Source organism: Chionomys nivalis, chromosome 8 (assembly GCF_950005125.1).
Source record: "Chionomys nivalis chromosome 8, mChiNiv1.1, whole genome shotgun sequence".
NCBI classification, from domain to species: Eukaryota; Metazoa; Chordata; class Mammalia; order Rodentia; family Cricetidae; genus Chionomys; species Chionomys nivalis.
In genome coordinates this window covers 52,460,731-52,475,245 of record NC_080093.1, presented here as the reverse complement: position 1 = coordinate 52,475,245, position 14,515 = coordinate 52,460,731, and the positions used below count along the sequence as shown (strand labels likewise).

General features: G+C 50.9%; 1 protein-coding gene across 1 annotated transcript; it reads left to right on the top strand.

Moving 5' to 3' along the window:
* The first annotated feature begins 327 nt into the window (after positions 1-327).
* Positions 328-3,863, top strand: Fgf19 (fibroblast growth factor 19). The gene is made up of 3 exons (XM_057776998.1): positions 328-580; positions 760-863; positions 3,570-3,863. The coding sequence occupies exons 1-3, from the start codon at positions 328-330 to the stop codon at positions 3,861-3,863; spliced, it is 651 nt and encodes a 216-aa protein (XP_057632981.1).
* The last annotated feature ends 10,652 nt before the right edge of the window (positions 3,864-14,515 follow it).

Here is a 14,515-nt window from a genome sequence, read left to right as displayed (position 1 = left end):
GGCTTCTCCTTCGGCAGATCTGGTCGACTTGGGCGGGGTCACTGGGCTGGACCTGAGAGGGTGTGTCCGGGGGGGCGGAGACTTGATGCAATTAGGAGGAGAAATGCTCTGATGCCACCGTCACCTACCCGCGGCCCCGCGGGATGAAACGTATATAAGGCGGCGTGCCTGAAGCTACAGAGCCGTCGGAGCAGCAGCGCTGCGCGCCCCGCGCCGCAAGCGCCCAGCTGCCTTGTTGGCCACGGACTCTGTGCGCCTGCCATTTGCGCTAGACCGCAGCCTCACGCCACCTTTGTAGTTGCGCCTCACGAGCCCTCCCTTGGTGCCATGTGGAGAACGCAGAACGGGCGTGCAGTGGTCCGAGCCCTGGTCCTGGCCACTCTGTGGCTGGCCGTGGCTGGGCGTCCCCTGGTCCGGCGATCCCTGGCTCTGTCCGATGAAGAGCCACTCATTCTCTACGGTTGGGGCAAGAGCACCCGCCTGCAGCACCTGTACGCCGCTGGTCCCCACATCTCCAACTGCTTCCTGAATATCCGGAGCGACGGCTCTGTGGACTGCGAGGATGAACAAAACGAACGAAGTGAGTGTCTGCCAGCGCGTTCCCTGGGGTCCCTTGCGCCTCCAGGAGTTCGCGGGCGTGCTAACTTGGCCTTAACAAATCCCCTGGACTCCCAGACTGGGTCTGGGGAGGGGAGAAATAGTGTGGTTCCCACGTGTTGCTTGGTACCGGCTGCAGCTTCTTCCTTCTCTTGCCTGCAGGTTTGCTAGAGTTCCGCGCGGTGGCTCTGAAGACGATTGCCATCAAGGACGTCAGCAGCGTACGGTACCTCTGCATGAGCGCGGACGGGAAGATACAGGGCCTGGTGAGTGTCCCCCACGCGGCGGAATGCTCGGGCCCGCGCTGGGTCCGTATTGGGTCTTTTCACCCCCTGCTCCTGCCCAAAAGGAACGTCGAGGGCCAGGTATCTAGTGCTAGTGAAGCTAATGTTACTCTCTTGCGGAAAGTGATGGCCCCAGGCTGTAGCGGGGGTCTGAGGAGGCCAGCAGAGCATGTCTAATCCTTCCAAAAGGCGAGCTCGGCTGGCTGCTGGGTCCCTTTCAGCTTTAGGCCCCTTTGATATTGAACAGGAAAACCCACCTCTGCCCTTTTCTTCTCCAGCCATTGCGTGTGTGGTCCTCGATTTCCTTTCTCTCCCTCAAGCAAAAGAAAAAACAGAAGAAAGGAAGTGTCTTTTCAGTCAATTTCTATGTCCTTGGAACACGGTGTGCTGTACGACTAGGCTGCTTTAGAATGTCCCTAAAGGGCTCACCTGCTGGGGAGCTGGGGGTGGGGCGAGCTGGTCAGGTCTAGGTACCCCTGAAATCCGGGAGGCTGGAAGTGGGAAGACTAGGGCTCTGTGGGAACAAAGGCTGCGAGTTCAAAGAAGCCTCCAACTCTCCCTCTGGCAGTACGGGAGGCAGCCGTGTGAGGTCCCTTGGCCAAGACCTCCCAACCAGTCCTGGGCTCCTGGAAGGAGAGGGGCCCAGAGGTAGTAGACGGCCCCCTGTGGGGAACGATGGCCACCGGGCTCCAAGTTTCTGTCGTTTCGTTTTTTCTTTAAGAGTATCAAAATTGTTTGTGGCACTTCAGGTCGATTTCTCTACATGAAAAGACCACAAAGAAAGAAAAGGGTGAGCAGAGAAGAGAGGGGTCTGCGGGGAGGGAAGGACTCTGCAAAGGAGCCGGTTTACAAAGGGGGTCCGGTGCCTGTCCGAAAGCTGATACTCCAGGCCTGAACAAATCTCCCATCACAGTGTTTCCTGAGATATTTGTGGTGAGGGTGCTGGGAGGGGCGTTCGACCTCCATTCTATCTAATCTTAGTGGGGTGGGAAGGCCTGTGGGAGCTTTGGCCCTCAATTCCAGTGCTGCCCCGGATCCATTGGACGGACACAGTCCGTCACAAATTCTCCCTGATCTTTTTTTTTTTTTAAATAGAGGCCCCACAATCTATCATTCCTATATGAAGAAAGGGTGACCAGTTCTCCCTAAGAATTCTCCAAGAGAAACACATCCTGTGTTTATCTACACTGCACCTTTTTCAGGGAGCACAGCCCCTGCTGCCTGGTGGCTCTGTCCCCGTGCCGTCAGCCATGGCAGGAGCCGCGCGTTCACAGAATTAGCCTGTTATCAGAGCCTTATCTGCCCTCGCTCTTCCACCTGCAGTTCAGTGACCTCGGCAGGCGTAGGAGAAACGCGGCTTGTGTTTACAGAACCATCCAGGCTCCCCAAAGGGATGTGGCACCAGTTTGGGAGACTGCCACTGGTACCTGAACCCTGGGGGACTAGGAATGTTCTGGTATTGAGGATGGGGGACCAGGGACAGCTTCCTGCGGCACAAGTTTCCGGCCACCCACAGGGTCGGGGCTTGGCCCTGGGCGTGGGGGAGGGGCTGCGGATTATCGGCAGATCCTGGCTTGCTGCCTGTGAGGGGGTCTTCTCTACTCACAATGGTAGGAGACTCCATCACCTCAGCATTAGAAAAGCTTCCTGTGCTGCAGGTCTAGACAGGAACTCCCTCTTTATCCCCGGGGCCCCAGGCAAAGCTGTAGTTACTACCCGAAAAACGCCTAAAACCGGGAGCAGAGTTCTCCAAGCTGGTAAATAACGACCAGACTTTAATGTCACTAGTTAAAAGCCAGGGAAACTTGCACCCTGCCATTGGCTGCGAGAGGATTGCCCAGCCTAAGGCTGGGATGGATAACTGGTACCTGCCAGGCATGTTGGCACGCGCCTGCCAGCCCAACCCTCTGGAAGCTGAGGTAGGAGGATTGCCGAACGGTCAAGGCTATGGAGTGAGACCCTGTCTTAAAGACATGCCAGGACTAGGGAACAGAGCTCAGCTGGTCGGGCCCTGTTGCCTAGCTGCTCCAAGTTCTGGGTTCAACTGAGCATTGCATAATCTGAGCACCTCTGTTCCCTCAACTGGGACTTGAAGGCAGGAGGATCAGGAGTTCAAGGTCAGCATAAGGTACCTGAGACTGTTTCAAAAAGAAAATCCAGGCCTGACAAGATGATATTGGATGCCTTTAACCCTGTACTCCCGGAGGCAGAGGCAGGTGGATCTTTTTTTTTTAGTTCAAGGCTAGCCTTAATGAGTTCCAGGCTAGCCAGGGCTTCATTTACTAAGATTCTGTCTCAAGAGAAAGTGCTAGGATCTAATCGATATGGAAGTAGAAAAGGACAAGATCTCCTGAGTAAGTTGGGAGCATGGAGACCTTGGGAGAGGGTTGAAGGGGAGGGGAGGGGTGGAAAGGGGAGCAGAGAAAAATGTAGAGCTCGATAAAAATCAATAAAGCTAAAAGAGAGAAAGTGCTAGGGTACTTCAGGGGTGGGCTATCAGGGCTAGTCTCAGACAGCCCAGGCTAGCCTTTAACTCCTGATCTCTTATCTCTGCCTCCCAAGTTATGGGATGAGGGGTGATTTTTCTATGTGCTTTAAGGCAATTGCTAGAAAAGCACACTGGTGGCCATGGGGACGGGCCACCACCACAGTGCTTTTGCTCATGGCTGTCTGTCTCTTTCTCCAAAGATTCGATACTCGGAGGAAGATTGCACCTTCAGGGAGGAACTGGACTATTTAGGCTACAACCAGTACAAATCCCCGAAGCACCGCCTCCACATCATCCTCATCAGGTCCAAATACAGGCAACAGCTCCAGGACAAAGCGCCCTCCAACTTTATCCCCGTGTTTCCCCGGTCCTTTTTGGAAGCCAGGGACCAGCTGGAGTCTAAACTGTTTCCCCTGCCCCTGGATCCCGACAGCATGGATCCATTCGGGATGGTGGAAGACATGGAGGTGAAGAGTCCCAGCTTCCAGAAGTGACAGACTTCCCACAGGATGAAGAAAACCCCAATACCCCATGAATTCCCCTTTAGGAGGATGCGCTAGAAGCTGTACATATTCTAAGTCTCGTTGACCGTGTGTGGTTTTAGTGGCTAGACTTGATCGTGAACCTAAATTGACTACCTGCCCAGCTACCATCTGAGTCCCACTGACTTAGGCGGCTACTGACCTGTGGCTAGGTGACTCCAGTTCTGTTTGAATACCTCCACTAATGGGGAACTCACTCCTATGAGACATTCTTAATTTTGAGCCAAATCTGTGTGATTCGGACATTTTCAGCAGGGTAGCCAGAAAATGTGAAGTCTACTTAAAATTCATGTGCAGGAGGTGGCCCCCAAGTGCCTCCTGACTAGAACTGATGGGGGTCACAAACTCGGAACAAAGGGCAGCCTGGAAAACCTTGGGAGCCTTGCAGGATGATTTTGAGATTAAGAATTCCAGCTGACCACTTAATTCCCCTTTCCCTTACTTGTAGATGTCAGATGGAAGTGACCCTCAGCCAGGCTTAGGAGTGGACCCTCAGCTGAGTGGGTAGCCAAGCTGCCACCTGTGCCCCAGCAGTTTATCTTGGTCACACGACTCCAGATCTGCCCAGGTCACACCCCTTCTCAGAGCTCACCTGGGCTCTCCAACCCCAGGGTACGGAGCTCATGGGCCGGCCATGGCCACTTGTGCTCTCCCCCAGCTCCTGGCTCTTACCTCTGGTCACCAGGCATTGTGTGGATCGGTGGTGTGTCCCCTGCTGCCTGTATCAACCTACACCCCGCATTTGCAAAAAAACAACAAGATTGGGAAGCCCTAAATTTTTCAGCAGCTGCAGGGGAGCTGTGGAGCCTCTCCACCGCACTTACTGGGCAGTGTGATATTTATAAGTAATTTATTTTGTAGACATCTCTTATTTTCTTACTTTATTTATGCCCCAGATCATATTTATGTACATGACATTTGTTTTCTACATTAAAAAGCAGTTGGTTTGTATCAAATTGTTCTGTTCCAAGTGGGATGCAAATGAGGCAGAAAAGAACCGCGGGAGGGGTGACAGTCCTGTCCTAGACAGGGGGCCTGGCACCTTTGTTGGCAATGAGTGGCTCCCTTTCTGCCTGCTCAGACCACCAGATCAGGCTAAGGGAACACAATAGCTTAAGTCAGAAAGTCTGACCAGGCTTTTGCTATTTGAGGACACACTGGTTGGTGGGATGGCGGGAAGGTTTGGTCTTTCTAAGCTCTAGCTGTTCTAGGACTAAGTAGGCCAGGCTGGCCTCTAACTCACAGAAATTCACCTCTTTTGCCTCCCTAGTGCTGGGATTAGAGGTGTGTGCCACTATACCCATATATCTATCTGTATGTATGTATCCATTGGATAGTCGCCAGAATGCAGGTTCTTTGCGTTCACTATCAAGGATAGAGGGAACCTGGCATTATGCCCAGGTCCTGATGCCTGTACTGTCTGCCTCATTGGGAAGGCCAAAGCTTGCTTAAAATTTTGTGGAATTCCTCTGCCATTTAGGAACCAGGATGTTACCATAGGGCCAGATATTCACTCTTCCCCCAACAGCAAGGCAGGCTGGGAGAGCAAGTGTGATTCAGGTGCTATTGCCAAATGGATCAAGAAGTAGGGCAGGGAGGCGGGGTGAGGATAATGTGGCCATGTGCATTCAGCTGGTGGGTTCAAGAACAAGAGCTGTTAGAGTCAGTTCTGATTGCTGGAGGAGGGCAGGAGCGTGGTGGCTCTGAGGGACTTCCATTTGCTGTCCCCTAGGGACTCAGAGAAGAAGTGAGTGGCTTCCCCAAGGGAAGCGGAGGGCTCAGATCTTCAGTCTTTCCGAGCATGGCATCATCATCAGCTTTGATTTACCTCTTCTAGATTAGAAACTGACTCTAGCCGGGCGGTGGTGGCGCGCGCCTTTAATCCCAGCACTTGGGAGGCAGAGGTAGGCGGATCTCTGTGAGTTCGAGACCAGTCTGGTCTACAGAGCTAGTTCCAGGACAGGCTCCAAAACCACATAGAAACCCTGTCTCGAAAAACCAAAAAAAAGAAAAAAAGAAGAAACTGACTCTAGAAAAGCTCCCAAGGACCAGAAAGAAGGTGAGGAAGGGCTGAGTGGCCAGGGGAACAGGAGCCAGACATGGGAACGGGTCAGGCTGTGACACCGCAGAGGTTTGTATTTTGTCCTGGTCCCCATTTCCTGTCTGACAGCTTCAGATATCCCGGGAATCTCAGAGAAGATGTGTCTTTTGGTATGCTAATAGCCTTCCTGAGCTGGAATCCCTCACCCTCCAAGCCTGGAGCCCCACCCACCCGAATTTCAGGGAGGCCTAGAGACTGATGTTGACCCGATCACCAACGCCAACACAGGTGATCTGATCATGCCTATTCCATGAAGTCTCCACAGGAACATTTAGCACCTGAATCAGAGAAGCTTCTGGGAGCTTCTGAACTTGTAGCTCAGGCAGTATCTGGAAGGTCTGGGAAGCACAGACCCTTCTCGCCACCCTGGTTCCCTGCGTCTGTCCATCAACGTCCTTTATACTAAACAGCCTGAGCCTGGGTGGTGCACACCTCTAAATCCTAGTCCTTGGGAGGCAGATGCAAGCAGATCTCTGTGAGTTTACAGCCAACCTGATCTGCACAGTAAGTTCCAGGAGAGCCAGAGATATGTGTTGAGACCCTATCTCCAAAAAAATCATAATAAATACACAGTTTGCTGGTTTGTAGATCAAATTATTGGAGACCCAGGAAGAGTGGTCATGGGTGGACTCCAAACTTGTCAGTGGGGCCAAAGCCTAGGAGGAGTGATAGTAGGGGGTGGGGAGTCTACCAGCAGGATCTGCTGCTGCATCCCTGGGCAGGGGACTAATGTAGAGGGGTGTCCCTATGGCAGTCACTTTGTAGAGGTGAGAGACCATGAAAGGAATCTGCATTGTAAATACACATTAGGGAAACTGAGTCTATGCTTGTTTCCGCTTCAGACTTGGGCTCCCCTCCCCCTGCAGCGAATGCTGTGTGATAGGGACTTTGGTGGTGGTCGGAGGCTCTGCCCAGGGTGTCAGTAACCGGCATCTTCTGTGTATCTGCTGCACCTTCCACTTGGTGCTTTCCTTTGTTGTTGGTTTTTTTCGAGACAGGGTTTCTCTGTGGCTTTGGAGCCTGTCCTGGAACTAGCTCTGTAGACCAGACTGGTCTCGAACTCACAGAGATCCACCTGCCTCTGCCTCCCCAGTGCTGGGATTAAAGGCGTGCGCCACCATCGCCCGGCTCCTTTGTTGTTTTTTAAAGATAGGCTCTCTCTGTGTTATCCTGGCTGTTCTGGAGCTCGTTCTATAGACCAGGCTGGCCTCAGACTCAGAGAGATCCCTTTGCCTCTGCCTCTGGAGTGTTGAGATTAAAGGCACGTGCCACCACGCCAGGTTTGTTTATTTTTATTTTATGTATATGGGTGTTTTGCCTAGGTGTAGGTCAGCACACCCATGCACACAGTGCCTATGGAAGCCAGAAAAGGGCATCAGATCCCCTAGCCTTATAGATAGTTGAGGGCTGTCCTGCGAGTCCTGAGATTGGACCTGGGTTCTCTGCAAGTGCTCTTGACCACTGAGCCATCTCTTCAGTCCCTGGATTGAAACTTTTTAAGTTGATGTTAGTGGTGGGGTCCAGGGTCTTGGGCAACGGTCAGGGTTCTTCTCACAGGGTCTCCAGACCTCAGGTTGGTGGTCCCCAACTCTCTAGCCTTCTGCTTCTGCCTAGCACAGGGGTGACAGGCGGAGGCCTCGCTATACAGCTTCAGGAGATGCGCCTTATAGAGATTGATTACATGGATCAGACTGGGTACTACATAACATTAGCTTGTGAGAAGGTAGCGTTTTATGTTAAAAACAAAAACAAAATCTTGGGGCTGCAGAAATAGCTCAGCAGTGTTAAGAGCACTGGCCACTCTTGCAGAGGACCCAGGTTCCATTCCCAGCACCCCCACAGCAGGTCACAATGGCCTGGAACTCCAGTTCCAGGAGATCCAAGGCCTCTGGCCCCCTTGAACACCTACACACGTGTGTACACCCATGTGCAGGCTCACAGATACATACGATTAACAAAGGTGGTGTTGGGGAATCAGACCCAGTGTTATAATTTAAGAAAGCGAGAGAGAAAGACGCCATGTGACAGAGCTCACATGCAGGGGTTTTCATTAGGGGAAGGGGAATGGGGAAAGTTGGGGAAGGAGCAGGGAGATCAGCCTCTGGGAAGGGGGGGGAGGGGAGACAGGATGTGGGCAAAGCCCACTTTTGCAAAAGGGAACTTACGTGCACGGGAGGTGCTCTTAGTGGCTAGGATATTCTGTTAGGGCCCTAAGGGCAGGCCAGTACTGATGCCTGAATACTGCCACCCAGGACCTCATGAACAAGTGGCAAGAGCTTTGCCACGGAGCTACCGTCCCCACCTAAAAGAGCACAGTGATATTTGTCAGCAGCACACAGGGAAGTATTGCAGACTGTGGAGTAATCTCATCTCAGTCAGAGTCAAGGGCTGAGGGGCAGAGGACATGGTCTCCACATATATGAATCTGTCTATGAATAACTGAAAAAAGAATCCCAGACACAGAGGTGTGGATTGTTTTTGTTTGGGGACAATGTCTTACTGTGTAGTCCTGGCTATTCTGGACCTCACTTGTATAGACCAGGCTGGCCTCAAACTCACAGAGATCCTTTTGCCTCTGCCTCCATGCACCACCATGCCTGGCAACGTGCGTGTTTTTGATGTTGTTTGGGCTGGAGATAGCACCCAGGGCCTCACAAGCCTGTGCATGATCATTACTGAACAGAGAGTTCCAGCCCCTGCCCCAGACACGCTCTCTGCATGTCTCCCTCCTGGAGGAGGTTGCAAAGGCTGGCTGCCCTGCATCCTCTGCCCACCTCTGGGTCCCTGTATGACCATGTGGAGCAGAACCCCGAGACCTGCAGTGGATACAGGAACTGCGAGTGGCTGGGGAGCAAACCTTGGGCAGCTATGTGGAGTCACAGAGATTTGAGGCTAGCCTCTCAGGATGGCTGCGCAGTCTCGTGGGCACAGTCTCAGGGTGTGCCACAAAGTAGGAGGGGTAGATAAGAGCGGGTCTACATGAAAGGAGGGGCACAAACATACATCACATACAACGGCTCAATGCAGAGCACTGGCAAAAAAAGGCAGATGATGCAAGGGGAGGAGCTTGGTTCTGCCTCAGCTTGATGTGCCAGGCTTTGTTGACTCCAGTGGGAGGCCTTATCCTTCTGAATGGAGAAGGAGGAGTGAATGGGAGGTGGGAGGTAGAAGGGAGGTGAGGGAGGGAAGGAAGGGGAGGTGAGGAGGGAGGGGAAATTGTGGTTGGAATGTTAAATAAATAAATAAATAAATAAATAAATAAATAAATAAGGGCTGGAGAGATGGCTCAGTGGTTAAGAGCACTGGCTGCTTTTCCAGAGGTCCTGAATTCAATTCTCAGCAACCACATGGTGGCTCACAACCATCTGTAATGAGATCTGGTGTCCTCTACTGGCCTGCAGGCATACATGCAAGCAGAACACTGTACACATAATAAATAAATCTAAATAAATAAATAAAAGAAGGCATAAGAGCCGGGTGATGGTGGCGCATGCCTTTAATCCCAGCACTCGGGAGGCAGAGGCAGGGGGATCTCTGTGAGTTCGAGACCAGCCTGGTCTACAGAGCTAGTTCCAGGACAGGCTCCAAAGCCACAGAGAAACCCTGTCTCGAAAAACCGAAAAAAGAAAAAAGAAAAAAAAAAAAAGAAGGCATAAGGACAGAGTTGGCAGGGATGGGGCTCAGTGGTGGATTATGGACTGAGTAGGCAAGAGGCTCCGGGCTCCGTCTGGGGTATCTTGTAAAAAGACAGAAACAGGTAAGAATTTGCCTTCGGGGACAAGGGCGGTGCTAGAAGTCTTCCTCTATAACCTTGTTCTGTGTTTCCTTTTTTCAAAAACCCTTTAAAAGGATATGGAGGGGGTTGCAGAAAAGGAGAACACTGGATATCATGTTAAATGAAAGAAGACAGACTCTGGCCAGCAAGAGGGCTCAGTGAGTAACTGGCTCGCCCTCAAGCCAGACACCTGAATTCTATCCCTAGATCCCGCAGAAGAAGAGAGCTGGTTCCTAAAAACTGTCCTGACTTCCCTATGTGCACACACACAAAACAAATCTATAAAATGTTTAATAACAAAACCAGACTCAGACAAGCAAACATAGTATGTTCTCTCTTGTACACAGAATCCAGATTTAAATGTACATATGTGGAGGCTGGAGAAACCGCTCAGCAGTTAAGAGCACTGGTTGCTCTTGGAGAGGATCCAAGTTCAGTTCCCAGCACCCACACAGTGGCTTGCAAACTGTAACTCCAATTCTAGGGGATCTTACAACCTCTTTTGGCCTCCTCAGGCACTGCACACAGGAAGTGCACATGCATATACATGCAAGCAAAACATCCATACATAGAACTTCAAAAAACAATTTAAAAATAAGAAAAGTTTTATGCATATATTTATATGAGTGTATGTGTCTGTGTGTCATAAGACTAGACAGGGGTCGTGAGAGGAGAGAAGAGATCTTGAAAGAGCTTAAGAAGGAAGAAAATGGAATTCATGTGACCTGAATAAAAAGGAGAGGTCTAGGGGGATGGCTCAGTGGTTAAAGCACTTGTCAGGCCAGGTGGTGGTAGCACGAGCCTTTAATCCCAGCACTCGGGAGGCAGAACAGGTGGATCTCTGTGAGTTCGAGGTCAGTCTGGTCTACAAGAGCAAGTTCCAGGACAGGTGCCAAAGTTACAGAGAAAGCCTTTCTTGAAAAAACAAACAAATAAACAAACCAAAACAACAACAACAAAATCCCAAAGCAAAAACAAAAACAAGAAAAAGTACTTGCCGAGGCATAAAGACTGGATCTCTGTACCCATAACTGGGGTAGGAGTGGCACCCATCTGTAATTCCAGTGTCTGAAGATGGAGACAGAGGCTCCCCAGAGCAAGCCAGTTAGGGAGACTAGACATACTGGTGACCTCTGGGTTTAAGCGAGAGACCCCCTCAAAGAATTAGGTGGAAGAATGTTAGAGGTTCCCAACATCAGCTTCAGGCCTCCACACACACACACACACACACACACACACACACACACACACACACACACAGACACGAGGGGGGGGAGGAAATGAGTTAACAAGCTAGCAAGTACTGAAGGTCTAACCAGGAACCAGCCAGAGGGGAGTGCTGGAAAGGCCATGGGGGTGGGGTAGCTAAAAACAGGCTAGAAAGTCAAATCTATGTGAGACTGTAATATAATAAAGTAGCCTGGTGTTGTGAGAGGAGCTTTAATCCCAGTGCTGGGAGGCAGAGACAAGAGGATTTCTGTGAGTTCTAGAGCCAAACTGGTCTACCAAGTGAGTTCCAGGACAGCCAGGGTTATATAGAAAGACTCTGCCTCAAAACAAAACAAACAAACAAACAAACAAACAAACGAGATCCAGTCTTCATGCTTCTGATGAGTGCTTTTTTTTTTTTTTTTCATTTTTCAAGACTGGGTCTCTGTGTAGCCCTGGCTGTTCTAGTGCCTCCCAAATGCTGGGATTAAAGGCGTGCGCCACCACTGCCCAGTTCTAAATTAAAAAAAACAAAAACAAAACAACAACAAAAGAGGGGCCTGGAGTGTGGCTCAGTAGTAGGGACCACTGCTCAGCTTTCCTAGGGCTTGAGTGGATCTCCAGCTGTGTCTCCAAAATGTACAGGGGCTGAGTTGTATTCCCCAAAACTCCCCCCCAGGCTGTGCGGAGCTCGGAGGCAGATAGGCCATGAAGGGGGGAGGGGTGTGCCAGTATGAAGTCCTGTGTTAGGTCCCTTACCACATAAAGCGGTCATGGCTCTGTGATCCCTGACTCCCGGGAGCATCTAAGGTCACCCTTGGCTACACAAGGAGTTCCAGGCCAGCCTGGAATGAAAGAGACTGGAGGGAAGAAGAGAGGAAAAGTGGGAAGGAGGAAGAGAGAGGAGCAGCTCAGACAGCAAAGGCATTGGCTGCCCCACAAGCCTGATGACCTGATTTCAATCCCAGGGGTGCACCTGGTGGAAGGAGAGAGCTAACCCTACAAACAGTCCTCTGACCTCCACCGTCCGCACTCTCACACTCAGTAAATCAATGGAATCAATGGAATATGGAGGCTGGAGAGATGACTCAGACATTAAGAATTCCTATTGCTTTAACAGAGGACCACATCCAGAGATCCCACACCTCTGGCCTCTGGTTGGTACCTGTCAGTGTGTGTGTGTTGTGTGTGTACACTTAAAAATAAAAATGCCTTCATTGCCAGCACTCAGGAGGCAGAAGTAGGTGGAGCTAAGTTTGAGGTTTGAGGCTAGCCTGGTCTATCTATATGGTGACTTCCAGGTCTCCCAAGGCCACATAATGAGAATCTATAAAAAAAAAAAAAAAAAAAGAGGGGCTGGAGAGATGGCTCAGTGGTTAAGAGCACTGCCTGCTCTTCCAAAGGTCCTGAGTTCAATTCCCAGCAACCACATGGTGGCTCACAGCCATCTGTAATGAGATCTGGTTCCCTCTTCTGGTCTGCAGGCAGACACAATACTGTAAACATAATAAATAAATAAATCTTTAAAAAAAAAAAAAGAAAGAAAAGAAAAGAAAAAGAAAAAAGTCTGGTGTGGTGTGGTGGCACATGCCTTTAATTCCAGTACTCAGGATGCAGAGGCAGGAGGATGTCTGTGATTTTGAAGCCTGCCTGGTATACTTAGTGAGTTCCAGGACAGTCAGGGCTACATAGTGAGACCCTGACTTAAAAATCAGAAAAGGGACTGGAGAGATGGCTGAGCAGTTGAGAGCACTGACTGCTCTTCTAGAGGACCCGGAGTTAAATTCTTAGCACCCACATGGCAGCTCACACCTGTCTGTAACTCCAGTTCCAGGGTTTCTGACATCCTCACACAGACATTCACAGAGGCAAAACACCAATAAACATAAAAATAAATTAAAGAAGTAGGTTGGGCGGTGGTGGCACATACCCAGGTGGATCTTTGTTAGTTCAAGGCCAGCCTGGTCTACAAAGCAAGTTTCAGGACAGCCAAGGCTAAACAGAGAAACCCTGTCTCTCGAAGAAAGAAATAAAGAAGTAATTAAGATGACCCAGGTGTTCTGGGTAGGACTGTGAGGAGGCTGTGTGTGCAGGACACAGGCTTCAGGGGCCAACCCTGCACACTTTGACCTTGGGGACTCCTGACATCAGAGTGAGACTGCCACCTAACCCACTTCTCCGTGGGATGTTGTTCTGGCAATCCTAGCAGATACCAATATGCATCCAACCTCCCATTTTCCAGTTGGGAAGGTGGAGGCCTTAGTGTGGTCAAGGAGTTTATGTGCCTCCTGTAGTACGGTGGCACAGCTGAAGGCCGGGTAAGGAGGTGGGTAGTGCACCCTGCAGTAGCCAGCATGGGCCAATTTGGGCATTTTCATGGGAATGCTGAAGTGCCCTGAACTAAAGGCTGAAGGGGACCCCAGTGTGTCTGTCCTGGGTGAGCGTCCAGGTGTGTGGTCCCAGGCGTCTCACTCAGGGTGTGTCCTGAGTGACACGAGCCATGTCCCTCCTCAGTCTAAGAGTAAGGCCCGGTCCTTAACAGTCACGACTAGAGAAGGAAAAAAGCAAATGAGAAGGTTGCGGAGTGGGAGCACCGCCCAGCGTTCAAAGAGCAAGCGCGCCCCCTGGTGGTCGTGCACGGAACTCGCCGCGCTAGTCTGAAGTACAGGATTTGCGGGCGCGTCCTGCAATGTTCGATGCTCCGAAAGCGCGTGGGGTTAGGGCTTGAAAACTGTGAGGTTACCGGAAGCTAATTCAACGGGTGCATGACACGCTGGGCCCTTATCGCAGTTTGATCTACGTTGGTGACCGCTTCTACTCGCCTAAAGCTGCAGACAATGCGCAGAGGTTCTGGGACTGGAGCTTACAGGCAGCTAAAAGGTGCTCAGTCCCTTCCACAATCCCAGAGTGGCCTGCAAGAAGAGTTTGTTGTGAGTCGGGCATGGTGACGCACGTCTTTAATCCTAATCCCAGCACTCGGGAGGCAGAGGCAGGCAGATCTCTGTGAGTTCAAGGCCAGTCTGGTCTACAGAGCGAGTTCCAGGATAGCCAGGGCTGTTACACAGAGAAACCCTGTTTTGACACCCCAATCCCCCCAAAAAAGAGTTTACTGTACTGGTTGCTTATCTGTCATCACGGCACTCAGGTGGTTGAGTCATGAGCATTAGTAGTTCACGGCCTGCCCTGGTGAATTTGAGGCTAGCCTAAGCTACATGAGACCCTGTCTCCTAAGTCAAGCAAACAAGGGTCTCGGAGAGACAGCTCAGCGGAGTTAAATCACTACTAGCCACTATCCCTTATGACCTGAGCTGTATTCATGGGCCCCACACGGTGGAGTGTGTAAATACACTCCAGCAAGATGTCCTCTGACTTCCACATACATGCCATGGGATTCCTCCCCCACTCCTGATAAACACAGCTAAAAAGAAAAATTTAAATCAGGCAAACAAGGAAAACGAACCCAAACAAACAAAACACACGCTCCAAAACAAAATTAAAAAAACACACACACACAAAATT

Bases quoted from the DNA above. Each gene is read 5' to 3' on its own strand.
- Fgf19 (XM_057776998.1), top strand. From the start codon at position 328: ATGTGGAGAACGCAGAACGGGCGTGCAGTGGTCCGAGCCCTGGTCCTG. The intron at 581-759 runs GTGAGTGTCTGC...TCTTGCCTGCAG, and splicing joins GGATGAACAAAACGAACGAA to GTTTGCTAGAGTTCCGCGCG. The intron at 864-3,569 runs GTGAGTGTCCCC...CTTTCTCCAAAG, and splicing joins ACGGGAAGATACAGGGCCTG to ATTCGATACTCGGAGGAAGA.